This window comes from Carcharhinus amblyrhynchos, unplaced genomic scaffold, assembly GCF_965287045.1.
Source record: "Carcharhinus amblyrhynchos unplaced genomic scaffold, sCarAmb.v2.hapA scaffold_37, whole genome shotgun sequence".
NCBI lineage: Eukaryota > Metazoa > Chordata > Chondrichthyes > Carcharhiniformes > Carcharhinidae > Carcharhinus > Carcharhinus amblyrhynchos.
In genome coordinates, this window is record NW_027649778.1 from 571,108 (window position 1) to 598,176 (window position 27,069).

A 27,069-nucleotide genomic window follows, 5' to 3' on the forward strand; every position below is an offset into this window, starting at 1 on the left:
ATTTGGGATTTATTTGGTTTATTTGGGGTTTATTTTTAGTTTATTTGGGGTTTATTCAGTTTATTTGGGGTTTATTTTTAGTTTATTTGGGATTTATTTGGTTTATTTGGGGTTTATTTTTAGTTTATTTGGGATTTATTCAGTTATTTGGGGTTTATTTGGGATTTATTCAGTTTATTTGGGGTTTATTTTTAGTTTATTTGGGGTTTAGTTTTAGTTTATTTGGGATTTATTCAGTTTATTTGGGGCTGTGCGCTGTCTCCCGGGTGGCCGACTATGAGCCGTTTTCTCTTTCCCGGAGTTGGATTCGGGAAGCGGCTGAAAACCGGGAGATTTTTCCGGGGATTCTCCGGCCGGAGGGTTTATTGGTCAATGAATGTTTATTATAGTGTCCGGAGCGGGGCGGTCAGTGTCCGGACGCTGACCCTCACTCCGGGCAAAGCGAGCGGCGGCCACCGGGGCGGGACTCCGGGAACCCGGAAAAACACAAATCAAACCCGGAAAACCCGGAGCGGAAACCCGCGGAGAGCCCGGAAAACCCCCCGCCCGGAGAGGAGAGTCTGGAAACACCTGGAGCCGCAGCCCCGCTCTAGGCCCCGAAGCCTCGGCCTCGCGTGATGGGAGACGCGGTTCTGTTCGAGTTGCTGCACCTGGAGATTGTGGCGCAGCTTCAGGCGGAGGCGGAGGCCGCGGAGACGGTAAAACCCCCACAGTGTGTACACGGCCTATAGACACCGCCTACCATAACCCTATATACATCCTATAGACAACACCCTATAGACACAGCCTATAGAGACCTGCAAACCTTATAGACACACCCTATAGATCCCCTATACACACCCTAAAAACCTGTCCCCTATACACTATATACCCTATAGATACCCTATATACACACCCTATAGATTCCCTAAAAACCTAACACACACTAAAGAAACCCTGTATATACATTAATAAACCCTATAAACCTATTCCCCGCCCCCACACGTCCAGGACAGAGCCTTATACACACCCTATAGATACACTAATAAAACTATAAAACCCTTCAATAACCCCGAGATATATCCTAATCAAACTCTAGATGTACCCCATCTAAACCCTAATAAAACCTTTAAATAAACCCTAACCCCCCCCCCCCCCACCCCACACACATACACACACTAGGGATACCCATAAATACACCCTAATCTATACCCTGAAGTAAACTTTAGTAAAACTCTATATATACCCTGAAATACCCTAATTAAAACTCTAAAATGACCCCGAGAGATACCTTAAAACAACCCCAAATATACCCTAATAAACCCTACATATGTCCTTAAATAAATGTAGATAAAAACTTTGTACCCTAATAAAACCAGATATATACCCTAAAATAAACCCTGTCAGAACTCTAAAATAACCCAAGTAAATTGTTTTATACACCCTAAAATAATCGCTGAAAGTCGATATAAACGTTCTTTATAATCTAAAACAAACATAAACTTATATATAATAAATCCTGTAAAAACCAGTATACCTTATATAAAACCTGATATATACCCAACATAATTCAAAATAAATGCTAAAATAACCCCTACCAAACCCTATAAACACCCTTTACCTAATCTGCACTATCTCCTTCTCTCCTATCTACTCTATGAACAGCACGCTTTCTCTGTATAGTGTTACATTCATATCCCTTGTTTAAAATCATGATTTCTGCAGCTCGCAGCTTCAGTCATGCTGTTATTGTTGCTGATGACTGGAATTGTCCTTTTATTGCTATTTCAATAGCTTTAAGTGGGGTTGTTCATGTTTACTCTGGGACTAGTTCTACCATCCTGTATTAGGAGGAAAGGTTGTGTGTGCATGGACAGGTTTTTCTCCCAGTGAGTTTAAGGTTTCAGTTTGGGAGTTCTGAAGCTGCAGTTCAGTTTTAATTTTAGCTGGGACATCAAGCAAGAAAGGAGCTGAAGTCTGTCTGTCTGTCTCTCTCTCTCTCTTTCTGTCTCCCTGTTCTGTTTGGCAATTCTGTTGGTTATCTTGAGGCAATGTTTGGCCTACTGGAAGGAAAATGCAACCTTCAAAAAGACTCAATTCCAGTCAAGTGATCTGTGCTGTGTTAAGCCTGTGAGAAGGGTTTTGTCTCTGAAAATGAAGCATCTCACACTTATGCTCGCAAATTCAAGACGCAAAACTTATGATTCAGGCGGACTCCATAAACCACTTTGGAGTTTCTGACCTGAATTGGAACAATAGTGCACACAGTCCAAAGATGTGCAGGTTAAGTGGATTGGGCATGGTAAATGCATGGGGTGGAATGGAGGACCTGGGTGTGATGCTCTTTTGGAGAGTCGATGCAGACCCAAATAGCCTCTTTCTGCACTTTCTAGGGATTCTATGGTTCTACATTTCTGGCCCTCTCATTGTGTTGTAAAGCAACGTGTTCTATTCTGACTTGTGATCTCTGCAGGTATTTTATATGGGAGTCTGTGTCTGCACCTTTCCTAGCGTTTGGAGTGCCCTTGGGTCAATGAAATGGGATCCCACCATTGAAACCCAGTTCCCAGGCCCTCAGGCACTTAATGCTGTATGCCCCTCTGGACACCCCACCTCAGGAAGGAGATATTGATCTTGGAGAGTTTGTAGCAGAGATTCACCTGAACGATACCTGTGCTTAAGTGATTTGGACTTGGTTTATAGTCCCTTGAGTTTAGAAGGTAGAGTGGTGATTTGACTAAAATGTACAGAAGGTTGCAGGATGAAGGGTGTTTGAATCTCAGGGTTTAATTGTGTTTTCTGAGGGGTGTTAACCTGACTCTGATGCTGATTCTGTTAAAATTATTTGTTTCTTCCAGCAGGAACAGGGAAGATGCATTTCCACATTGGAAGGGATGGGTTTCCGGGCAGGACAAGGTCTGATCGAGAGGTTAGTTTCTGACCTGTCTCGGAGACATGCTATCTTTATGTTACAGCGACAATTGTATTTAACTGGCTGTGTGAATGCAGCTGGTAGATCGATCTTATCTCTGTGTGCTTTGATCAGGCCTGGCTCAGATTTATTCCTGCAAATAATTTTGTTCACTGTCGATGTTCTGACATTCCCTTCAATGATGGGCAGAGTTCGGTCTCGTATGAAACATCTATGTCATAGAATCATAGAATCCCTACAGTGCAGAAAGAGGCCATTTCGCCCATCAAGTCTGCACCGACCACAATCCCACTCAGGGTCTACCCCTGTAACCCCACATATTTACCCTGCTAATGCCCCGACACAGTAAGAAGTCTGACAACCCTCAGGTTAATTTAGCATTACCGATCCACCCAACCCGCATATCTTTGTCATCAAGCTTGGTATTATTAGTGTATTGGTGCGAAGAATGGGAGAACATCAGTTAAGTGCAATATATCTTGCTGATTTCACAGCTTGTGGGTTAAGTTGTGAAGTGTCAGACATTGGGGCTGAAGATTCCCGCCACTTATGATGATTCTGTGCAGATTCTCCTCCACCACCTCCTTCCGAATAGACTACCTCCCAACCTGTTCTGCATCTCTACGGGGCACCCCTTTGGGTCAGAGGTAGCAAGAATTCTCAGTGTGAGCATTGCTGGCCCGGAGAACAGCTGGAATCATAATTCCTCTAGATAGAAACATGGAGGTTTACAGCATGGAAACAGGCCCTTCAGCCCAACTTGGCTATGCCACCCAGTTTTTACCACTAAGCTACTCCCAATTGCCTATATTTGGCCCATATCCCTCTATACCCATCTTGCCCATGCAACTGTTTAAATACTTTTTAAAAGACAAAAATGTACCCTCCTCTACTACTGCCTCTGGCAATCTGTTCCAGACACTCACCACTCACTGTGTGTAAAAATTGGCCCTCTGGACCCTTATGATCTCTCCCCTCTCACTTAAACCTATGCCCTCTAGTTGTAGACTCCTCTACCTTTGGGGAAAGATACTGACTACCTTGTCTATGCCCCCCATTATTTTATAGACCACTATAAGGTCACCCCTGAGCCTCCTAATCTGCAGGTAGAGAATGTTCTGCAATAACGCAGAGAGATCACCGATCATCCAGTGAGTAACTAAGCCATTGGAACAGGAAGATCCCATTCAGCCTCTCGGCTGAATCAGTTGATGTCGGCTGCAGAGCTCCAGTTGAGCTCGGAATTGAAGTGTATCGCAGGAGCTCTGCTACTCGATTAAACCGTTATTTATCTCCTGCAATGTTCACCTCATCTAAACCTCTCAAGTTCCATTCTCCCAACATGCCCCACTTACATTGACACCTGTCTGGCAACACCTCATTTTAATATTCTCACCCTTGGTTTCAAATTTGTCCACCAGCTTGCCTCTTCCTATCTCTCAAAACCCCTCCAGCCCTACAACCGTCTGAATTTCTGCACTCCACTATTTGACTCCATCTGTCATTGGAGGCCATGCCCACAGTTCATTGGGCCCTAAGCTGTGAGATTCTCTCCTTAAAATCTCTCCACTTCTGCACACTGAAGATGCTCCTTTAAAACCTACTTTTTTGAACAAGCTTTTATTGTATGTTCTCACAGAGTCATTGAGGTTTACAGCAGGGAAACAGGCCTTTTGGCCCAACTTGTCCATGCTACCTTTTTAACCATTAAGCTAATCCCAATTGCCCGCATTTGTCCATATCCCTCTATACCCATCATACCCATGTAACTGTCTAAATGCTTTTTAAAGACAAAATTGTACCCGCCTCTACGACTACCTCTGGCAGCTTGTTCCAGACACTCACCACCCTCTCAGAGGCTATTTCCCAGGGCTGAAATGGTCGCTACGAGAGGACACAGATTTAAGGTGCAGAGAAGCAGGTACAGAGGAGATGTTCGGGGTAAGTTTTTCACTCAGAGGGTGGTGAGTGAATGGAATCGGCTACCGTCGGTGGTGGTGGAGGCGAACTCACTGGGGTCTTTTAAAAGACTTCTGGATGAGTATATGGGATCTAATGGGATTGGGGGTTATAGATAGGTCTATGGCTTAGTAGGTATACAAGTGATTGGCACAAGTAGTGGGCTGAAGGGCCTGTTTGTGCTGTAGTGTTCTATGTTCTATATGAAACAAATTGTCCCTCTGGACCCTTTTTTTATCTCTCCCCTCTCACCTTAAACCTATGCCCTCTAGTTTTAGACTCCCCTACCTTTGGGAAAAGATGTTGACTGTCTAGCTGATCTATGACCCTCGTTATTTTGTAGGCCTGTACAAAATCACCTTTAAGCCTCCTACGCTCCAGGGAAAAAAGTCCCAGCCTGTGCTTGTAATTCAAACCATCAAGTCCCGATAGCACCTGAGTAAATCTCTTCTGCACACTTTTTAGTTTAATAATATCCTTTCTACGCTAGGGTGAATAGAACTGTACGCAGTATTCCAAGTGTGGCCTTACCAATGTCTTGTACCACTTCAACAAGATGTCCCAACTCCTGTGTTCAATGTTCTGACCAATTAAACCAAGCATGCCGAATGCCTTCTTCTCCACTCTGTCCAGCTGTGACTCCACTTTCAAGGAGTTATGAACTTGTAGCCCTAGTATGCCTCGGTGTTTACTTTTGGCTGATAACATTCCTGTCAAGAATTGTGGAATACTTTACTCTGTTTGTTATGGGCGCTATATAAATGGAGATTGATGTTGTAGGTTCACCAGAGATGCACCATCCTTCAAAGATGAACTGGACATTATGAAGTTTATCTGTAAAGAATTCTGGACCAACCTCTTCCGAAAACAGATTGATAATCTGCGAACGAACCACCAAGTGAGTGGAGACACACACACACACACACACACACACACACACACACACACACACACACACACACACACACACACACACACACACACACAACCTCTGCTATTCAGAGCCTATCCGGAAGGGATGGTTATCAAGAGGGCTTTGAGCTTTATTCAGGAGCATTTGATTTGATTGGATTTGATTTATTATTGTCACGTGTAATAGCATATAGTGAAAAATATTGTTTCTCGTGCATTACGCAGAGCATAATAGTCATACAGAACGAAATGGGAGAGTGCAGAATGTAGTGTTACAGTCGTGGCTAGGGTGTAGAGAAAGATCAAAAGATCAACTCAGTTTGAGGGAGGTCCATTCAAAAGTCTGATGGCAGCAGGGAAAAGGCTGTTCTTGAGTCGGTTGGTGCGTGACCTCAGACTTTTGTATCCTTTTCCCGACAGAAAGTGGTGGAAGAGAGAATGTCCAGGGTGCATTGGATCCTCTATTATGCTGGCAGCTTTGCTGTGGCAGTGAGAAGTATAGACAGAGTCAATGGATGGGAGGCTGGTTTGCATGATGGACTGGGCTATATTCACGATCTTTTGTAGTTCCTTGCAGTGTTGGATGGTCTATGGTGCATCTGTAGAAGTTGGTGAAAGGGTGACTCTAAACCCCAATGGGGAGTGAGCAGCAATTCATAGAGGGGACTTAGCCCTTTCAGGCTGAGGGGCTTTCTAAATAGAGTGGGAAGGGGATTTGGGAGGAAGAACAGATGCTGATTTCTCTCAGATGTTAAAATATTGAGCTGAACCCAGCCTAATACAAAGACTCTTGAAAGACGGTATGTTGGTGAAAGATGTTTTTTGTTGGCCAACATGAGCTGGGAGAAAGGCAACCAGACGCACCAACTTCTTTCTGACGTTTACAAAGCAATGTCAAAACCTTTTTAAGAATTAATTTCTCTTGCCTGCCCTGTCGTTCTAACTGGATGCTCCAATCGTATTCGTGCATGTTATGTACCTTGGCCAATTGCATCCTACCTTTTAGCAGAATTAGGAATTTATTGGTCTATAAGACCTGGAAGTTCCTATCCACTGTTACTGAACAATCTCCCTGTGTAAATCCATAAGGTGTCAAAGGTTGCTTTCTCACTAAGCCAGAGAGTTGAAAGGGTGACTTCCCACAGCCTTGCTCTGCCATGGTATCAGTAGAAATTAAATAGTTTATATGCTTTGTGAACATTTCTATTCATTTCCTAGAGTATAACAATTTTCACTCTCTATGAGTTTCTTCTGATAATTATATTCTGTCACTTATTGTTTCAAAGAATGTAGCCTGTCTGGTTCAACTCTCCTCCCATTATACTCCAGGGCAGTTTGTGTTGTGGCCAAGGTGCTCAGTACATTCACAAATATGTGTTTAAATCTAAAATTCATGTTTAATTTCTGTAGCAGTAATTGTGAGTCTGTCTATGCAAGTAGTACCTTTCTTATAAAATAAGTGTAAGACACACTGCAGGCCTTACCCTAAGTTAACTTCCCCTGATTAGTAATCTTACTAGTTTTTAATTCCAGGGTTTCCTGAATTCCTCTAACAAACCAGAAGGAGGCCATTTGGCCCTTCGAACCTGCTCCGCTATTCATTTTGAACACGGCTAATCATCAAATTTAATATCCTGATTCCCGCTTCCCCCATATTCCTTGATCGCTTTAGCCCCAAAAGTTATAAGGGGCTTTCTAATGAGCTGCTGACCGGAGTGAAGCTCTGATCCGTTGCCAAGTGGTTCATTGTCACTTTGTTTTTTTTTCAGGGAACTTATGTGCTTCAGGACAATCGCTTCCGGCTCCTCACTCCTGTCTCCAATGGGAAGCAGTACTTGGAGGAGGCACCAAAGGTGTTTGGCCTTTTGTTTGGAATCTCTGATTGCGCTGTAGATACTAACGTAACACACAGATTGTTGCAGAGTCTAATACCGCTCTGAGTCACGATCATCTGAAACCGATTAAACAAATTGATCCAATACCCAACACTTACTGATCCTTAATCATAAGGACATCCCTTCATCTATTACACCACCCTTTGGGTCAGTGCCGAGAGAGCGCCGCACTGTCAGAGGGTCAGTGCTGAGGGAGTGCCGCGCTGTCAGAGGGTCAGTGCTGAGGGAGTGCCGCGCTGTCAGAGGGTCAGTGCTGAGGGAGTGCCGCGCTGTCAGAGGGTCAGTGCTGAGGGAGTGCCACGCTGTCAGAGGGTCAGTGCTGAGGGAGTGCCGTGCTGTCAGAGGGTCAGTGCTGAGGGAGCGCCGCGCTGTCAGAGATGTTGTCTTTCATGTGGGTTGGAAAGTTACAGCTCCAGCTGTCTTCTCGGGTGAATGTTACTATCCTCCTGATGATTTTGGTAGGTAAGTGCACTAAAAAAGTTGATTCGCTGATTAAAAGGAAAAAGGAGGCTTATGTCAGAATGAGACTTGAGGGCTCAGGTAGTGCACTGGAAAGCTTTAGATTGGCTAGGAGGGAGTTAAAGAGTGAGTTAAGAAGGGCTAAAAGAGGACATGAGAAGACTTTGGCTGATAGGATTAAGGAGAATCCTAAGGCGTTCTATAGATATGTTAAGAACAGATGATTGGTTAGGGCAAGATTATGGCCAGTTAGAGACAGCAGTGGGAAGTTATGTGTGGAACCGGAAGAGATTGGAGAGGCATTGAACCAATATTTCTCTTCGGTGTTCACACAGGGGGACATAAATGTAGCTGTGGAGAACACTGGGTTACAGGGTTGTAAACTGGATAGTATTGCAGTTGAAAAGGAGGATGTGCTAGATATTCTTGAGGGTTTGAAAATAGATAAGTCCCCTGGGCCGGACGGGATTTACCCTAGGATTCTGTGGGAGGCAAGAGAGGCGATTGCAGAGCCTCTGGCTCTGATCTTCAGGTCGTCGTTGGTCACTGGTATAGTGCCAGAAGATTGGAGGATAGCGAATGTTGTCCCATTGTTTAAGAAGGGGAACAGAGACTTCCCCGGGAATTATAGACCGGTGAGTCTTACTTCTGTTGTGGGCAAGGTTTTAGAAAAAATTATTAGGGATAGGATTTATAGTTATTTAGAGAGTAATGAATTGATTGGAGATAGTCAGCATGGTTTTGTGAAGGGTAGGTCGTGCCTTACTAACCTTATTGAGTTTTTTGAGAAAGTGACCAAAGAGGTAGATGGGGGTAAGGCAGTTGACGTGGTATATATGGACTTTAGTAAGACGTTTGATAAGGTTCACCATGGAAGGCTTCTGCAGAAAATGCAGGTGTATGGGATTGAGGGTGATTTAGTTAATTGGATCAGGAATTGGCTAGCAGATAGGAGACAGAGGGTGGTGGTTGATGGTAAGTATTCATCATGGAGTTCGGTTACAAGTGGTGTGCCTCAGGGATCTGTTTTGGGGCCACTGCTGTTTGTAATTTTTATAAATGATCTGGATGAGGGTATAGTTGGGTGGATTAGTAAATTTGCTGATGACACCAAAGTCGGAGGTGTGGTAGATAGTGAGGAGGGGTGTCATAGTTTACAGAGAGACTCGGACAAGTTGCAGAGCTGGGCCGAGAGGTGGTGGATGGAGTTTAACGCGGAAAAGTGTGAGGTAATTCACTTTGGCAAGAATAACAGATATGTAGAGTATAGGGCTAACGGTAGGACTCTGAATAGTGTTGATGAGCAGAGGGATCTAGGTGTATGTGTACGTAGATCCCTGAAAGTTGGGAATCAAGTAGATAAGGTTGTTAGGAAGGCATACGGTGCCTTGGCGTTTATTGGTAGGGGGATTGAATTTAGGAGCCGCAGCGTCATGTTGCAACTGTACAAAACTCTGGTGCGGCCGCACTTGGAGTGTTGTGTGCAGTTCTGGTCCCCACATTATAGGAAGGATGTGGAGGCATTGGAGAGGGTGCAGAGGAGGTTTACCAGGATGTTGCCTGGTATGGAGGGGAGGTCCTATGAGGAGAGACTGAGGGATTTGAGGTTGTTTTCGTTAGAAAGAAGGCGGCTAAGAGGGAACCTTATTGAAACATATAAGATGATTAGAGGTTTAGATAGGGTGGACAGTGATAGCCTTTTTTCTCGGATGGAGAAATCTAGCACGAGGGGGCATAGCTTTAAATTAAGGGGTGGTAGTTGTAGGACGGATGTCAGGGGTAGGTTCTTTACCCAGAGGGTGGTGAGGGATTGGAATGTCCTGCCTGCTGCAGTTGTAAATGCGCCTAGTTTGGGGGCGTTTAAGGGATCCGTGGATAGGTTTATGGATGGAAAGGGATTGGTTTAGGTTAGAGGGTCCTTGGCTTTTTAATTGATCAGCGCAACATCGTGGGCCGAAGGGCCTGTTCTGCGCTGTAATGTTCTATGTTCTAAGTGTGGGGAATTCTCACGAGTTGAAGAGTTCTTGCTGGCTAATTCTTTCTTCTCACTGAATCACCAAGGAAGCCCTGTTATCTCCTGAATGGAAACATGATCTTACATTCACTCGCTGTTCAAAGGTGATGCGCGGAAAGTGTGATGTGATGAAATTCCTGGAGCTGTTTTTCTGATTGTATTGTCAATGTTTTATTTTCAGTTCCTAGCCTTTACCTGTGGGTTGCTGAGAGGCGCGTTATCCAACCTGGGTATCAACAGCATGGTGACTGCTGAGGTTTCAGTGATGCCAGCGTGTAAGTGTGTTGGACTTAGAGGGGAGAGTTCACTGGCTGACGTTCCTTTTCAGAAAGATCCCTTACACCATCCACCCTCCAGAACACACCCTCACCCGAGAAACATTCTCAAATTAACCGCGCCAGTGTGTGACGGGCCAGGGGTCTGTGATCCCCCCACACGGGGACGGGATAGGGGGGACAGTGATTCCCCCACACGGTGACAGGACGGGACGGGGGGGGTCTGTGATTCCCCCACACGGTGACGGGACGGGGGGTCTGTGATTCCCACACACGGTGACGGGGGGGGGTCTGTGATTCCCCCACACGGTGATGGGACGGGGGGGGGTCTGTGATTCCCCCACACGGTGACGGGCCAGGGGTCTGTGATCCCCCACACGGTGACGGGACGGGGGGGTCTGTGATTCCCCCACACGGTGACGGGCCAGGGGTCTGTGATTCCCCCACACGGTGATGGGACGGGGGGGTCTGTGATCCCCCACACGGGGATGGGACGGGGGGGTCTGTGATTCCCCCACACGGTGACGGGACGGGGGGGTCTGTGATTCCCCCACACGGTGACGGGACGGGGGGGGTCTGTGATTCCCCCACACGGTGACGGGCCAGGGGTCTGTGATTCCCCCCACACGGTGACGGGACGGGGGGGTCTGTGATTCCCCCACACGGTGACGGGACGGGGGGGTCTGTGATCCCCCACACGGTGACGGGACGGGGGGGTCTGTGATTCCCCCACACGGTGACGGGACGGGACGGGGGGGTCTGTGATTCCCCAACGTGGTGACGGGACGGGGGGGTCTGTGATTCCCCAACGTGGTGACGGGACGGGGGGGGTCTGTGATTCCCCCACACGGTGACGGGACGGGGGGGTCTGTGATTCCCCACACGGTGACGGGACGGGGGGGTCTGTGATTCCCCAACGTGGTGACGGGACGGGGGGTCTGTGATCCCCCACATGGTGACGGGACGGGGGGGGTCTGTGATTCCCCAACGTGGTGACGGGACGGGGGGTCTGTGATCCCCCACACGGTGACGGGACGGGGGGGTCTGTGATTCCCCCACACGGTGACGGGACGGGGGGTCTGTGATTCCCCCACACGGTGACGGGACGGGGGGGTCTGTGATTCCCCCACACGGTGACGGGACGGGGGGGTCTGTGATTCCCCCACATGGTGACGGGACGGGGGGGTCTGTGATCCCCCCACACGGTGACAGGACGGGGGGGTCTGTGATTCCCCCCACACGGTGACGGGACGGGGGGGTCTGTGATTCCCCCACACGGTGACGGGACGGGGGGGTCTGTGATTCCCCCACACGGTGACGGGACGGGGGGGTCTGTGATTCCCCCACACGGTGACGGGACGGGGGGGTCTGTGATTCCCCCACATGGTGACGGGACGGGGGGGTCTGTGATCCCCCCACACGGTGACAGGACGGGGGGGTCTGTGATTCCCCCCACACGGTGACGGGACGGGGGGGTCTGTGATTCCCCCCACACGGTGACGGGACGGGGGGGTCTGTGATTCCCCCACACGGTGACGGGACGGGGGGGTCTGTGATCCCCCACATGGTGACGGGACGGGGGGGTCTGTGATTCCCCCACACGGTGATGGGACGGGGGGGTCTGTGATTCCCCCACACGGTGACGGGACGGGGGGTCTGTGATTCCCCCACACGGTGACGGGACGGGGGGGTCTGTGATTCCCCCACACGGTGACGGGACGGGGGGGTCTGTGATTCCCCCACACGGTGACGGGACGGGGGGGTCTGTGATTCCCCCACACGGTGACGGGACGGGGGGGTCTGTGATTCCCCCACACGGTGACGGGACGGGGGGTCTGTGATTCCCCCACACGGTGACGGGGGGGTCTGTGATTCCCCCCACACGGTGACGGGACGGGGGGGTCTGTGATTCCCCCACACGGTGACGGGACGGGGGGGTCTGTGATTCCCCCACACGGTGACGGGACGGGGGGTCTGTGATTCCCCCACACGGTGACGGGACGGGGGGTCTGTGATTCCCCCACACGGTGACGGGGGGGTCTGTGATTCCCCCCACACGGTGACGGGACGGGGGGGTCTGTGATTCCCCCACACGGTGACGGGACGGGGGGGTCTGTGATCCCCCACATGGTGACGGGACGGGGGGGTCTGTGATTCCCCCACACGGTGATGGGACGGGGGGGTCTGTGATTCCCCAACGTGGTGACGGGACGGGGGGGTCTGTGATCCCCCCACACGGTGACGGGACGGGGGGGTCTGTGATCCCCCACATGGTGACGGGACGGGGGGGTCTGTGATTCCCCCACACGGTGATGGGACGGGGGGGTCTGTGATTCCCCAACGTGGTGACGGGACGGGGGGGTCTGTGATCCCCCCACACGGTGACGGGACGGGGGGGTCTGTGATTCCCCCCACACGGTGATGGGACGGGGGGTCTGTGATTCCCCCCACACGGTGACGGGACGGGGGGGGGTCTGTGATTCCCCCACACGGTGACAGGACGGGGGGGTCTGTGATTCCCCCACACGGGGACGGGGGGGTCTGTGATTCCCCCACACGGTGACGGGACGGGGGGTCTGTGATTCCCCCACACGGTGACGGGACGGGGGGTCTGTGATCCCCCCACACGGTGATGGGACGGGGGGGTCTGTGATTCCCCCACACGGTGACGGGACGGGGGGGTCTGTGATTCCCCCACACGGTGACGGGACGGGGGGTCTGTGATTCCCCCACACGGTGACAGGACGGGGGGGGGTCTGTGATTCTCCCCACACGGTGACGGGACGGGGGGGGGTCTGTGATTCCCCCACACGGTGACAGGACGGGGGGGGGTCTGTGATTCTCCCCACACGGTGACGGGACGGGGGGGGGTCTGTGATTCCCCCACACGGTGACGGGACGGGGGGGTCTGTGATTCCCCCACACGGTGACGGGACGGGGGGGTCTGTGATTCCCCCACACGGTGACGGGACGGGGGGGTCTGTGATTCTCCCACACGGTGACGGGACGGGGGGTCTGTGATTCCCCCACACGGTGACGGGACGGGACGGGGGGGGTCTGTGATCCCCCCACACGGTGACGGGACGGGGGGGGTCTGTGATTCCCCCCACACGGTGACGGGACGGGGGGTCTGTGATTCCCCCACACGGTGACGGGACGGGACGGGGGGGGTCTGTGATCCCCCCACACGGTGACAGGACGGGGGGTCTGTGATTCCCCCACACGGTGACGGGACGGGACGGGGGGGGTCTGTGATTCCCCCACACGGTGACGGGACGGGGGGGTCTGTGATTCCCCCACACGGTGACGGGACGGGACGGGGGGGTCTGTGATCCCCCCACACGGGGACGGGGGGGTCTGTGATCCCCCACACGGTGACGGGACGGGGGGTCTGTGATTCCCCCACACGGTGACGGGACGGGGGGGTCTGTGATTCCCCCCACACGGTGATGGGACGGGGGGGTCTGTGATTCCCCCACACGGTGACGGGACGGGGGGGTCTGTGATTCCCCAACGTGGTGACGGGACGGGGGGTCTGTGATTCCCCCACACGGTGACGGGACGGGGGGGTCTGTGATTCCCCCACACGGTGACGGGACGGGGGGGTCTGTGATTCCCCCACACGGTGACGGGACGGGGGGGTCTGTGATTCCCCCACACGGTGACGGGACGGGGGGGTCTGTGATTCCCCCACACGGTGACGGGACGGGGGGGTCTGTGATTCCCCCACACGGTGACGGGACGGGGGGTCTGTGATTCCCCCACACGGGGACGGGACGGGACGGGGGGGGTCTGTGATCCCCCCACACGGTGACGGGCCAGGGGTCTGTGATTCCCCCACACGGTGACGGGACGGGGGGTCTGTGATTCCCCCACACGGTGACGGGACGGGGGGTCTGTGATCCCCCACACGGTGACGGGCCAGGGGTCTGTGATTCCCCCACACGGTGACGGGACGGGGGGTCTGTGATTCCCCCACACGGTGACGGGACGGGGGGTCTGTGATCCCCCACACGGTGACGGGCCAGGGGTCTGTGATTCCCCCACACGGTGACGGGACGGGGGGTCTGTGATTCCCCCCACACGGTGACGGGCCAGGGGTCTGTGATTCCCCCACACGGTGACGGGACGGGGGGGGTCTGTGATCCCCCCACACGGTGACGGGACGGGGGGGTCTGTGATTCCCCCACACGGTGACGGGACGGGACGGGGGGGTCTGTGATCCCCCCACACGGGGACGGGGGGGTCTGTGATCCCCCACACGGTGACGGGACGGGGGGTCTGTGATTCCCCCACACGGTGACGGGACGGGGGGGTCTGTGATTCCCCCACACGGTGACGGGACGGGGGGGTCTGTGATTCCCCCACACGGTGACGGGACGGGACGGGGGGGGTCTGTGATCCCCCCACACGGTGACGGGCCAGGGGTCTGTGATTCCCCCACACGGTGACGGGACGGGGGGTCTGTGATTCCCCCCACACGGTGACGGGACGGGGGGGGTCTGTGATCCCCCCACACGGTGACGGGACGGGGGGGTCTGTGATTCCCCCACACGGTGACGGGACGGGACGGGGGGGTCTGTGATCCCCCCACACGGTGACGGGCCAGGGGTCTGTGATTCCCCCACACGGTGACGGGACGGGGGGGTCTGTGATTCCCCCCACACGGTGACGGGACGGGGGGGGTCTGTGATCCCCCCACACGGTGACGGGACGGGACGGGGGGTCTGTGATTCCCCCACACGGTGACGGGACGGGGGGGGTCTGTGATTCCCCCACACGGTGACGGGACGGGGGGGGTCTGTGATTCCCCCACACGGTGACGGGACGGGGGGGTCTGTGATTCCCCCACACGGGGACGGGGGGGGTCTGTGATTCCCCCACACGGGGACGGGACGGGGGGGTCTGTGATTCTCCCCACACGGTGACGGGACGGGGGGGTCTGTGATTCCCCCACACGGTGACGGGACGGGGGGGTCTGTGATTCCCCCACACGGGGACGGGGGGTCTGTGATTCCCCCACACGGTGACGGGACGGGGGGGTCTGTGATTCCCCCACACGGTGACGGGACGGGGGGGTCTGTGATTCCCCCACACGGTGACGGGACGGGACGGGGGTCTGTGATTCCCCCACACGGTGACGGGACGGGGGGTCTGTGATTCCCCCACGCGCCTTATTTCAGTCTTACTACTTTACAGTCAGTGATGTGGGCTGCACACTCCCAACTTTTTCCTCGGGTGGTGACATAAGAACATAAGAACATAAGAAATAGGAGCAGGAGTAGGCCATCTGGCCCTTCGAGCCTGCCCCGCCATTCAATAAGATCATGGCTGATCTGTCGTGGCTCAGTTCCACTTTCCCGCCCTCTCCCCATAACCCTTAATCCCCTCTCTTATCAAAAACCCATCAACCCGCTTCTTAAAAATATTTAGCGAGGCAGCCTCCACCACTTCAACGGGCAGAGAATTCCAGAGATTCACCACCCTTTGAGTGAAGAAGTTCCTCCTCAACTCCGTTCTGAACTGCCCCCCCTTTATCTTGAGGCTGTGCCCCCTAGTCCTACTGTCTTTTTTGAGCGGGAAGAGTCTTTCCACCTCTATCCTATCCATCCCATTCATCATCTTATACGTCTCAATGAGATCTCCCCTCATTCTTCTAAACTCTAACGAGTACAAGCCTAGTTTATTCAGCCTCTCCTCATAGCTCAACCCCCTCAACTCCGGTATCAGCCTAGTAAACCTCCTCTGCACTCCCTCCAAGGCCAAAATATCCTTGCGCAGGTGCGGCGCCCAAAACTGCACACAGTACTCCAGCTGCGGCCTCACCAATGCCCTATACAGCTGCAGCAAGACCTCCCTACTTTTATATTCAATCCCCCTCGCTATGAAGGCCAGCATCCCATTCGCCTTCCTGACCACCTGCTGCACCTGCAGGCTGGGTTTTTGCGACTCATGCACAAGGACCCCGAGGTCCCTCTGCACTGTCGCCTGCTGCAGTTTTTCGCCACGTAAGTAATAGTCCTTCCTACCATTCTTCCTACCAAAGTGGACCACCTCACACTTGCCAACATTAAATTCCATTTGCCATTTCCTGGCCCATTCGCCCAGCCTATCTAGATCCTTCTGCAGACTCTCCACACCCTCCGCACAATTTGCCTTTCCCCCAATCTTGGTGTCATCAGCAAATTTCGACACCCTACACTCGGTTCCCTCCTCCAGATCATCTATATAAATGGTAAATAGCTGAGGCCCCAGCACCGACCCCTGGGGCACTCCACTAGTCACCAACCGCCAATCCGAATAGCACCCATTGACCCCCACTCTCTGCCTCCTATTTGACAACCAATCCTCTATCCACGCTAACACCCTACCCCCAACTCCATGTCCTCTGACCTTCTGCAGTAACCTCTTGTGAGGTACCTTATCAAACGCCTTCTGAAAATCCAGAAAGACCACATCCACCGGCTCTCCTCTATCCACCGCCCTAGACACATCCTCATAGAACTCCAATAAATTTGTCAGACACGACTTCCCTTTAATGAAACCGTGTTGCGTCTGCTCTATCAAGCAATTCCCTTCAAGATGCCTCGCAATTTCCTCCTTAATGACGGATTCTAACATTTTACCTACCACAGACTAACACGAGGGGACGTAGCTTTAAATTAAGGGGTGGTAATTATAGGACGGATGTCAGAGGTAGGTTCTTTACTCAGAGGGTAGTAAGGGCGTGGAATGCCCTGCCTGCAGCAGTTGTTGTGAGAAACACAGCTCACAGTTAAACAATTTAGTCAAGTCAAGTTCTGAAGGAGCAAGATTTTATTTGTCGTTCTTGCAAGACCGGGTGTCTAGTCAAAATAGGCACACCTTACATAGATTTGCAGCACATTTTATACTGTTTTTCAAACATTGTGATGGCTTGTATTGTGTTATTCCCCCTTATTTGGCTGTTAACCTTGTTAACTTTAAACACTGTAAATGGCTTGTATTGTGTCATTCCTTCAATTAACACTCTCTCAACTCCCATTTTGCGCTTAATCTCATCACTGTGGTTATCTGTTTCGTGTAACCTAGTTAACTGTCTGTCATGTGCCTCCCCCTTTCTGTATGCTGCTGAACTCGTCCATCACTGCTGATTGTACTGTTGGCTCTTGCAGCCTTAAAAATTACACTACTTCTCACAATCCCCCCTTTTCTTTTTTACTGTCTGTAATTTTTCACTAGCATCCCTTCTTCCAGGTTTAGTCCAGATATGCGCGAGTAGGTTGTTCCAGTTTGGCTAACATACTATTCACTTGCTCGTCCCAATCTTATATAATTTATCCAATCTACGTTCTTATTTATTGTTACCCACCAAAACAAGGATTCAAACCCAGCTGTAATCTGATTTCGAGCTTTAAATTCATCTGGAACTCCCCGAGGCACTCCTATGGGATCTAGATATATCTTTTCATCAAAAGAAATTCCTATCACTGATCTCTTGTTTTTCCTGATCCTTTTGATTTTTCAAATGCCAGGGTAAATGGTATAGCCAATTGGACAATTGCACATGTACCTTTCCACTGAGGGGGTAGAGTTGGCCTCAGTACCCTTCCTCCACAATACCACCATATATCTGCTCTGGGGATTTTCAATGATGAATAGTTCCCTCCCATTCCGTTCTCTGTAATGCTCCTGACCTCTGAGCATGATTCTAACTCCCCCATATTATGAGTTAACTCTGCCCTTTGTCGGTTCACACATGAAGTGTGATTCACAACGGCAGTGAGAAACTGAGGGGGAGTTTTTAAGTTCTTTGCTTCCACAGGAGGGAACATCAGGGATAGGGATGTGCAGTTCGGGTTGCCCCATGCTTCCTTTTCTTGATACAGGGCTAACATGCACTCCATACCTCTTCTGTCGCGTTTCCATCCCAGAGGGAAGGGTACTATTTGGGCCACTGGCTTCCCAGACGCACAGGCATAGCAATTGCTTTTATTTAAGCTTTTTACAGTGTATTTGACCCATTCTACCCAGGCATTAGTCTCCTCATACCCAGTCTCTATTTCAAGGATTTGTTTTAGGTTGTTTACTTCGACCACTCTTACTGCCCTTGGGTCGTTTTGGGGAACCTTATCATTCTAGTCAGGTGTTTTCAAATTTTTATCTACATAGATTCGGAAACAACATTTCAATTTGCTATCTTTTCCTCCCTCCTTTACCCTAATTCCAAATACTGCCTGGTGCAATTGTTGGTCCCTGGTCCAGTTACCTGTAAAGAAGGGCCCACCAGCTATGGAGTACCGGGAGAGGTTCTTAGGATCTAAGACTGGACTGCTTATTTTTTTTTCAGTCCATTTGGTCCCTATAAGATTGTATTCCTTATCTAGGCATTCTGATCTTGGCTGCATATGTTTCTGATGAAGGGATATTATGGAAGGGAGTTTACCCCAAGGATACTTTCCGTCGGCATAAAATTGTAAGGATTCTACCGAATATTTTTGCTGGCTCACCAGATCCCCACATATTACCAAAGAACACAGGTCTGTCTCTACTACCTGTGTTGTAGTGAGATCCAGAACCGTAACTGAGCTCATAGTGTTTCCCTTGTCCTCTTCTAACTTATCTGAATTATATCCCATACTTGTAAGTACTCTCTTGGACAAGAGGAAGGAAAGCATTATCCAGGTTACCCCTTCCATTCTATCCCTTTCTCGTTACCTTTTAGGAGAGAACTTAATTCAAAACAGTTCCTTTCCCGCGCTCACGCCGCAACTAAAAATTGATTATTTAGAGTCTTTTAAATTTCAGCTTCAAAGGTTCTTCAGTCAGTTTGACCATCCACGTGTTGGAATTATCTGGAGGTTTTACCAGTCCCTTGATTATAGTATGATGTGTCCACCCCTTTTCAGCAGTCCTGATTACTGTCTCAGTTGTTAGGAGTGCTTCATATGGTTCCTCCCATTCCGGTTGCAGCTTAGTTTCTTTCCATGACTTTACCAGGACCCGATCTCCTGGTTGAATTGTATGTACCGTGAAGTCGAGGGCTGGAGTCTGCGACAATAATCCTTGTTTCCTAAGGGAAGATATCGAGGAGGACAGGCCCAGTATATATTTCTTTACAAATTGATCATTCATTTCAGGAACCGGTAACTCCCCGACTGCCCCCATATAAGGTAGTCCAAATAGCATTTCATAGGGGGATAAACCCAAATCCTTTCGAGGAGCTGTACAAATACGCAAAAAGTGCTTTTGGTAAGCACTTAGTCCAAGGGAGTTTCGTTTCTATTATCAGCTTAGATCCTCTGTCCACTTTAAAACATTAGGTTCTTCTTCTAACAGCTTCAAATATAGTTGTTTAGTTTTCTGTGCGTACCCTTTGATCCACAATCTACAGTATCCTACTAATCCCAAGAACCTCCTAAGTTCCTTTTTAGTCCATAGTATATTTAGATCTAGGATTCCTTGTATTCTTTCTGGATCTATTCTTCTCCTTCCCTCACTGATTAGGTGTCCAAGGTATTTAACTTCCTTCTCTACGTACTGCAGCTTTTTCTTTGACACCCTGAATCCTTGTTGTCCCAGATAATTCAATAAGCTATTTGTGGCTTCTATTACCTTTTCCTTTCCTCCTCCTGTTACTAGTAGGTCATCTACATATTGTAGTAACGTGATTTCATCAGGCTTTTTAAATCTTTCTAACACCTGCTGTAAGACTTGACCGAAAAGATTTGGTGACTCTGTGAACCCCTGTGGGAGCACTGTCCACCTGAACTGCTGTTTCCGTCCTGTGATAGGATTTTCCCACTCAAAAGCAAATAAGTCTCGACTTTCTTCCACCAGTGGGCATGTCCAAAATGCATCTTTTAGGTCCACTACACTGAACCATCCGTGATCAGGAGGAATCTTGCTTAATAAAATATAAGGATTAGGGACAATGGGGTGTCGCATCGTCACTATCTGGTTCAGGGCCCTTAGGTCCTGTACCAGGCGGTACGTTCCCTCAGGCTTCTTTACAGGCAATATAGGGGTATTATAAGGGGACATGCAGGGTTCTAACAGTCCATCTCTAACCAATCCTTCAATTACTGGCTGTAATCCTTTTTTTCCTTGCAAAGGTATAGGGTATTGCTTAACACACACCGTCTCTCCTTTTTTTTTAAATTTATTTGCAGAGGAGGAGCGTCTAATCCCCCTCGGTTTCCTTCCCCTGCCCAGACTATCGGGTCTATTTGGTCATACTGCCGGGGTAGGGAGGTGATGTCCCTCTGCAGTAGTCTTCTAACACTTGGTTTTGTTTCTCCAGTTCCCTTACTCTGAATTCTAATTCCTTAATCTTTTTTATCCCCACTCCACTTCTTAGTGGAAGTGACTACTTGTTCAATTAGTCCAGCTAACTGATGTATTAACAATACTGCTATTTTCTTTGGTTTCTCTTTTCTAACTCTCTAATCTGTGATTCTGACGTTTTAATTTTCTCCTTGTCGTCAGCCCAATATTTTTTTTACCCAAGACTGAGATGTGTTCAATTAATCTGGTTTAAACCTGTTCAATTAATTCAAACTAAGAGAATTCCAATTTTCTTAGTTCTGTCCTTTTTTTTTTCCAATCATTTCCATTGTTGATCTAGTGGGTGAAATGGATCCCACCCCTAGGTCGCTCTTATCACAGTCCGGTGATACCTATCAGGGGTGATCAGTCCCCTCCGTACCACCGCTTACACTCGTGAGCTTACACCTTTAAGCTCACACTATTAAGCCGGCTTTCTTTCTTACTCACGTCTGAACATCACATCCCAGGCATCCTTCTCTAGCCTTTACACCCACTTCAAACTCCTGAGCTTTGCGTAGGGGGCTACCCCTCTTAACAACTGGTCTAGGGCTAGGTGTAAAGACAGATGCCTCCTTGTCTGTACGTGCTCAGCTCAGACCTCTCACACACACTCACACTTTTTCATCACAGATGAGCACCTACTGTACTTTGATTCACTCCCTTAAATTTGGTAATCTGTTCCGGAGCTCCAGTTGTGGCCATTCAACCGGACCCGTAAACAGATCCCAGGTTTCAGCACCAATCCTTGTAGGTAAAGATACCTCTGAGACTAATTGTGAGTCAAAGTACAGCAGTTTAATTAACTAAAGCCTGATTCAGAAAATCCAAAATAAGATTTATTTTTATCACCATTAAATATCCTCACTAAATCAAGACCCTTGCACCTTCTTACAATTCTGGTACAATAAAACAAAACATCACTTGGAGCACAGATGCACGAAGAAATACTGAAAGCATTCTAATGTGCAATCTACATGTTTAATTATTTCTACAGCTCTGCCTTTGTAACCAACACAGGCAAGTACAAAATCAAATCTACTGTGTGCCTAAATGGTTATCTCTCCTCACAACTTTAAGATGCATATAATGCCACCTTTCCCACTTGGCAGAATTCAAATTTCTGTCCGATCCCTACATAATTTAGTAAACTTAAAAACTTAAAGCAATTCACTTTGATTGGCTATATCTATTACATCACATGAGGGTCTCAATTACACAGTTACACCCTCTCTCTCTCTCTCTCTCTCTGTACCATACAGAGTCAGCCTGCTTGTCTCTTTTTAACCCTTTACTGATGGGAGCTCACTGGCCTCTAATAAATTTGACCATGTTTGATTCGGGTGCCTCATGTCGTGACAAATCCCTTTCTCTCTCAAACAGTCATATAGTCATGCACAATTCCAAATACATAACCACTATTAGCGTTCTCCCCGCACCTCAGTAAAAGCCCATGTCAGGGTTCCCAGTTCCACTGACATACTTCTCTCTACCTCTTTCTGCTCAGACCAATTGTAGGTCCATCCCATTCATGCTGATCCATCTATATACTTCGTGACCCATCCACAAACTCCAGTGCCTCTAGGGGCACCTCCCTTATTCGACTTTCCTCTGCTCCCTCATCACATAACCTCCCCCGCAGCCCCTAAATTAACATTATCCAGCAACTTGCATGATCAATTCCTTCCTGGGACGCCGGCTGCTTCTGTCTCACATATTTATTAAGAATCTGACAAACCCAATCCTCAACCGAACCGTACTTTGGCCAGAAGACGGACGGACTCCTGATTGGTTCCTTCACCCAAACAAAACACAATATTTCATCATTGTCGTCTTGTTTTTATCCCTAGTACTAGTGCCCAAACCTTCCAACATCCTTCCCAACGGACTTTCTGGAGGGATGTTCCCTGGGGCCCCACCCTTCTTCCAACATCCGTCCCAAAGGACTTTCTGGAGGGATGTTCCCTGGGGCCCCACCCTTTCTCCGCGGATTCCCAGCACCTTTCCCGGGGGACTTTGTCCTACTACCCCCACTTCCCATGGTTTACCTACCACGACCCGGTCGCCAAGGCAATACTTAAAAGTCACTTTTCTTACCTTGGTCTGTGCACAGCGTTGCCCGACCACACGACGGTGCCTATCGTTTCCCACTTACTCGTTCAGAACAACTTTCCTAGGATTCTCAACAGTCAGTGGCAGAGAGGCCCACCGATGAACACCTGGGACCATTCAATTTGGAACGGGACGCGTCTTCCCAGTTGTCACTGGCAACCTCCCTACCAGGGATGTTAGGATCCCGGACGAGCCCCCAATTGTGAGAAACACAGCTCACAGTTAAACAATTTAGTCAAGTCAAGTTCTGAAGGAGCAAGATTTTATTTGTCGTTCTTGCAAGACCGGGTGTCTAGTCAAAATAGGCACACCTTACATAGATTTGCAGCACATTTTATACTGTTTTTCAAACATTGTGATGGCTTGTATTGTGTTATTCCCCCTTATTTGGCTGTTAACCTTGTTAACTTTAAACACTGTAAATGGCTTGTATTGTGTCATTCCTTCAATTAACACTCTCTCAACTCCCATTTTGCGCTTAATCTCATCACTGTGGTTATCTGTTTCGTGTAACCTAGTTAACTGTCTGTCATGTGCCTCCCCCTTTCTGTATGCTGCTGAACTCGTCCATCACTGCTGATTGTACTGTTGGCTCTTGCAGCCTTAAAAATTACACTACTTCTCACATTGTGGACTCACCAACTTTAAGGGCGTTCAAATGGTCAGCGGATAAACATATGGATAATGTTGGAATAGTTTAGGTTAGAGGGTCATTAGATTGGTTCCACTGGTCAGCACAACATCGAGGGCCGATGGGCCTGTACTGCGCTGTAATGTTCTATGTTCTAACAGCAGATAAACTGGGATCGGTAGTTCACCAGTAGCAGAACCCCTTCATGACTGTTAAATCAGTAATGGATACTGATTGATAAGTTTTTTTGTCCTCACTCAGTGCGGAGGAATGGCCACAGCCTCCCCTAGATTGCTGGTATAGTTCCACACTGTAGGAGCAGCAGGAAGGCAGCTACTCAGTGTAAACGGGATGGCACAGTGACATAGTGGTTAACATTACTGCTTCACAGCACCAGGGACCCGGGCTCGACTGTTGGTTTGGGTCACTGTCTGTGTGGGGTCTGCATGTTCTCCCCGTATCTGCATGGGTTTCCTCCGGTTTTCTCCCACAGTGTGGAAGACATGCTGGTTAGATGGATTGGCCGTGCTAAATTCTCCCTCAGTGTACCCGAACGGGTGCCCGAGTGTGGCGACTAGGAGACTTTCACAGTAACTTCATTGCGGTGTTAATATAAGCCTACTTGTGGGACACCTATTAGTTAACTTTAAAATACCTCAGCCTTTCGGACAGGGCCCAAGACACTGAGAGCTTAGCACCTTTACACAGAGATTTGGAAAGCTATTTAAAACCTAAGTAAAGAACCAGCAAACTGGCTGAGCAGAAGGTGCTGGGTAAAATGCTATCATGGAATGAGGCAAAGTGGGTCACTCTGGAGTATTTGTGGTTGTTGAGTGTGCTGTGTAAAGCTGCTGGGTCTGTTACAGTCATCTCCCACAACACTAGATGGTGCCCTCATCCAGCAGAAACATTCAGTTCCCTGTCCGGTGCCCCTCAGAATCCCAGCCAGCGTACAGCTAACATTCTGCAGCAATTTCGTTTGCAGTTCCTGTGCCGGCCTCCCAAAAAACCCCAACATTCCCAGTGTCCCTGGGGATCAGACAGTCCCCAGTGCCTCTCCCAGACACAACTTGTGTGTGTGAGCTAGGACGCAGCAATATCAGCAGGGTGTTCCACCACAGGAGATTAACAGAGCATCCTAGTCCTCTCCTTGTCTTGTATCTGTACAGGCTAGTGTATTATCCATCAGACCATTTCCCACTCTCTATCTGCTGCTTATTCCCTGCTCTCTCTCTCTCTCCTGGGTTTACTCCTCACTCTCTCACTCATACACACTCTCTCTCTCACATTTCATAGTCATAGAGGTTTGCAGCATGGACACAGGCCCTTCAGCCCAACTTGTCCATGCTGCCTTTTTTTTTAAACCCCTAAGCTAATCCCAATTGCCCACATTTGGCCCATGTCCCTCTATACCCATCGTACCCATGTAACTGTCTAAATGGTTTTTAAAAGATAAAATTGTACCCAACTCTACTACTACCTCTGGCAGCTTGTTCCAGACACTCACCACCTTCTGTGTGAAAAAATATTGTCCCTCTGGACACTGTTGTATCTCTCCCCTCTCACCTTAAACCTATGCCCTTTAGTTTTACACTTCCTTCCTCCTACTCCTCCTCTCCCCCCACTCCCCCTGACCCCCTAGGTTTATTCTGCACTATCTCTCTTCCCCACCCCCCAGGTTTATCTCTCTCTTCCTCCTCCTCCTCCTCCCCGCTCTCCCCCCCCCCCCCGCCCTCTAGTTTCATCCCGCTCTCTCTCTCTCTCTCTTTCCCCCTCCCCTGGGTTTATCCTGCTCACTCACTCTCTCTCTCACTCTCTCCCCACTCCACCCGCTGGGTTTATTTCTCTCTCTCTCTCCCTGCTGTGTTTATCTCGCTCTCTCTCTCTCTTTCTGTCCCTCCCCAGGTTTATCCCACTCTCTCTCTCCCCTGTATTTATCCCATACTCTCTCCCTCTCCTATCTCTCTCTGTCTCTCTCCCCCGCCCACCCCAGATTGAATGCTCACTTTCTTTCTGTGTCTGGTTTTTATCACTTTGTTTCTTTGTATTTCAGGTAAATTTCACATCGTAATGCAGAAACCCTAGGAGTGGGCTGCCCCGTGTCTGAAGTTTGAGAAACGTAGAGAGGTGACAGTGAAGCTGCAATGTAGACAGGAGAAGTTTGTGCCTTACCATTTCTGTTTAGTTGTTCCAGAAGAAATGTTAGTTATTTTTTGATGGGTTTGTGAAGGGGATTATAAGGTAAATGTGGAGAATATAATGGGGATTATAATCAGTCAAAGCCAATGAACTGGCGGAGGTGTCTGGAGTACAGCAGGGGGTTGGGGGAGCAGTCGCTCAGGGCGAACGAGTTTACAGGGTGTTACACAGGAAACATTTCATTCACTCTCGGGTGGCTGAGCCTCTCCCCCCCCCCACCCCTTCCTTTCCCTGTTTATAGACAGAGCTGTCTGTACTGGGTGCTGACAGACGGAATATCTTTTCCACAGGTGTGGACACCTCCAGTTGCCTCTCCATTTTAAATTATACTTGGCATGGCATTCCTGATAAGTTTGGGATTCCCTTTATCACCGGCTGTAGCACGTGGAGTGGAGATTTACATGGTCCTGATACCTCATAACCCGATACCAAAGTAGCTTCAATCGCCATAGTCTAGTCCTGAGGACCTTCTCCACTCTCATGTTGCGTGGCCATCTCAGCCTCGTTCCTGTGGGAGACAGGCTAAAGGTTAATCTGGAATATCAGGTCAGACACGGACGTAGTGGGGGAGGGGGTTCAGCATTTGGGTGTCACCTGCTTACTGCCCTCGTGTTTTGGCCCTGATTTGCATCACAACATCAGCATGTCAAACAGCCGAGGGAGCAGCTGAACTTTCAGCTGTGTGGGTGCTTGGACTTGACGTGTGAAAAAGTCAAATCAAGAAAGAGTCATTGGCGACTTAAGAAGCCAAACGAACCCAAATGATTGGGTTAGTTCCTCCTCTGTTCAGTTAGCGAGCACTTCTCTTCAGGCCTCTAGCTAATTGTCTCCCACCACTCTGTTCGCTGTGTGAGAACGTGCTCAAGCCAAATTTAAGCGATTAAAATGTGAACCACAGATTGTTCTGAATTATGTTCACTAACTGCAGGGAAAAAAATAAAATTGTAACTCTTGAATGATTTTAAAACAGTGTCTGTATTTATTCAGACTCTGAAAGAAGTGAATTACTGACTGCACAAAGCTAACACGGTAGAAGGTTTGAACAGAGCAATATGCTATGAAGGAGTTTCTCAGTTGGTGATGGTGGTGGTTGAGAGAGGGTTGTAGACAGGACACAGAGAACTCCTTGCTCTTTTGAATAGTGCAGAAGGATTTTTAACACAGTCCTGATCCACTAGGACAACCCTTCCTTAATGGTGTGGCGCCCCCTTGGCACTGACGCTCTGACGGTGCGGCCCTGACCCGCCGGTGCTGACCCCGTCACCTCCCAGCATGATTGCGTGAAGCACAACCCTTGATATTTTTAGGCAGAGTGTGGTAAGTTTGGGAGAGGTACACACCGCTTTTCTCAGCGGAAACAGCACTCATTTTTTTAGTATGATTTTGCCCTATGTCTC

General features: G+C 49.5%; 1 protein-coding gene across 2 annotated transcripts; it reads left to right on the forward strand.

Moving 5' to 3' along the window:
* The first annotated feature begins 480 nt into the window (after nucleotides 1-480).
* On the forward strand, nucleotides 481-26,639 carry LOC145362111 (trafficking protein particle complex subunit 6b-like). 2 transcript variants are annotated; one of them, XM_080218156.1, is made up of 6 exons: nucleotides 481-698; nucleotides 2,841-2,908; nucleotides 5,651-5,768; nucleotides 7,552-7,635; nucleotides 10,332-10,425; nucleotides 25,527-26,639. In XM_080218156.1, exons 1-6 carry the CDS (start codon nucleotides 618-620, stop codon nucleotides 25,556-25,558), a joined length of 477 nt encoding a protein of 158 aa, XP_080074282.1. In that variant the 5' UTR covers nucleotides 481-617; the 3' UTR covers nucleotides 25,559-26,639. The 2 variants fall into 2 exon arrangements, with proteins under 2 accessions (XP_080074282.1, XP_080074281.1); XM_080218155.1 differs by having other exon boundaries at nucleotides 483-698; nucleotides 2,838-2,908.
* The last annotated feature ends 430 nt before the right edge of the window (nucleotides 26,640-27,069 follow it).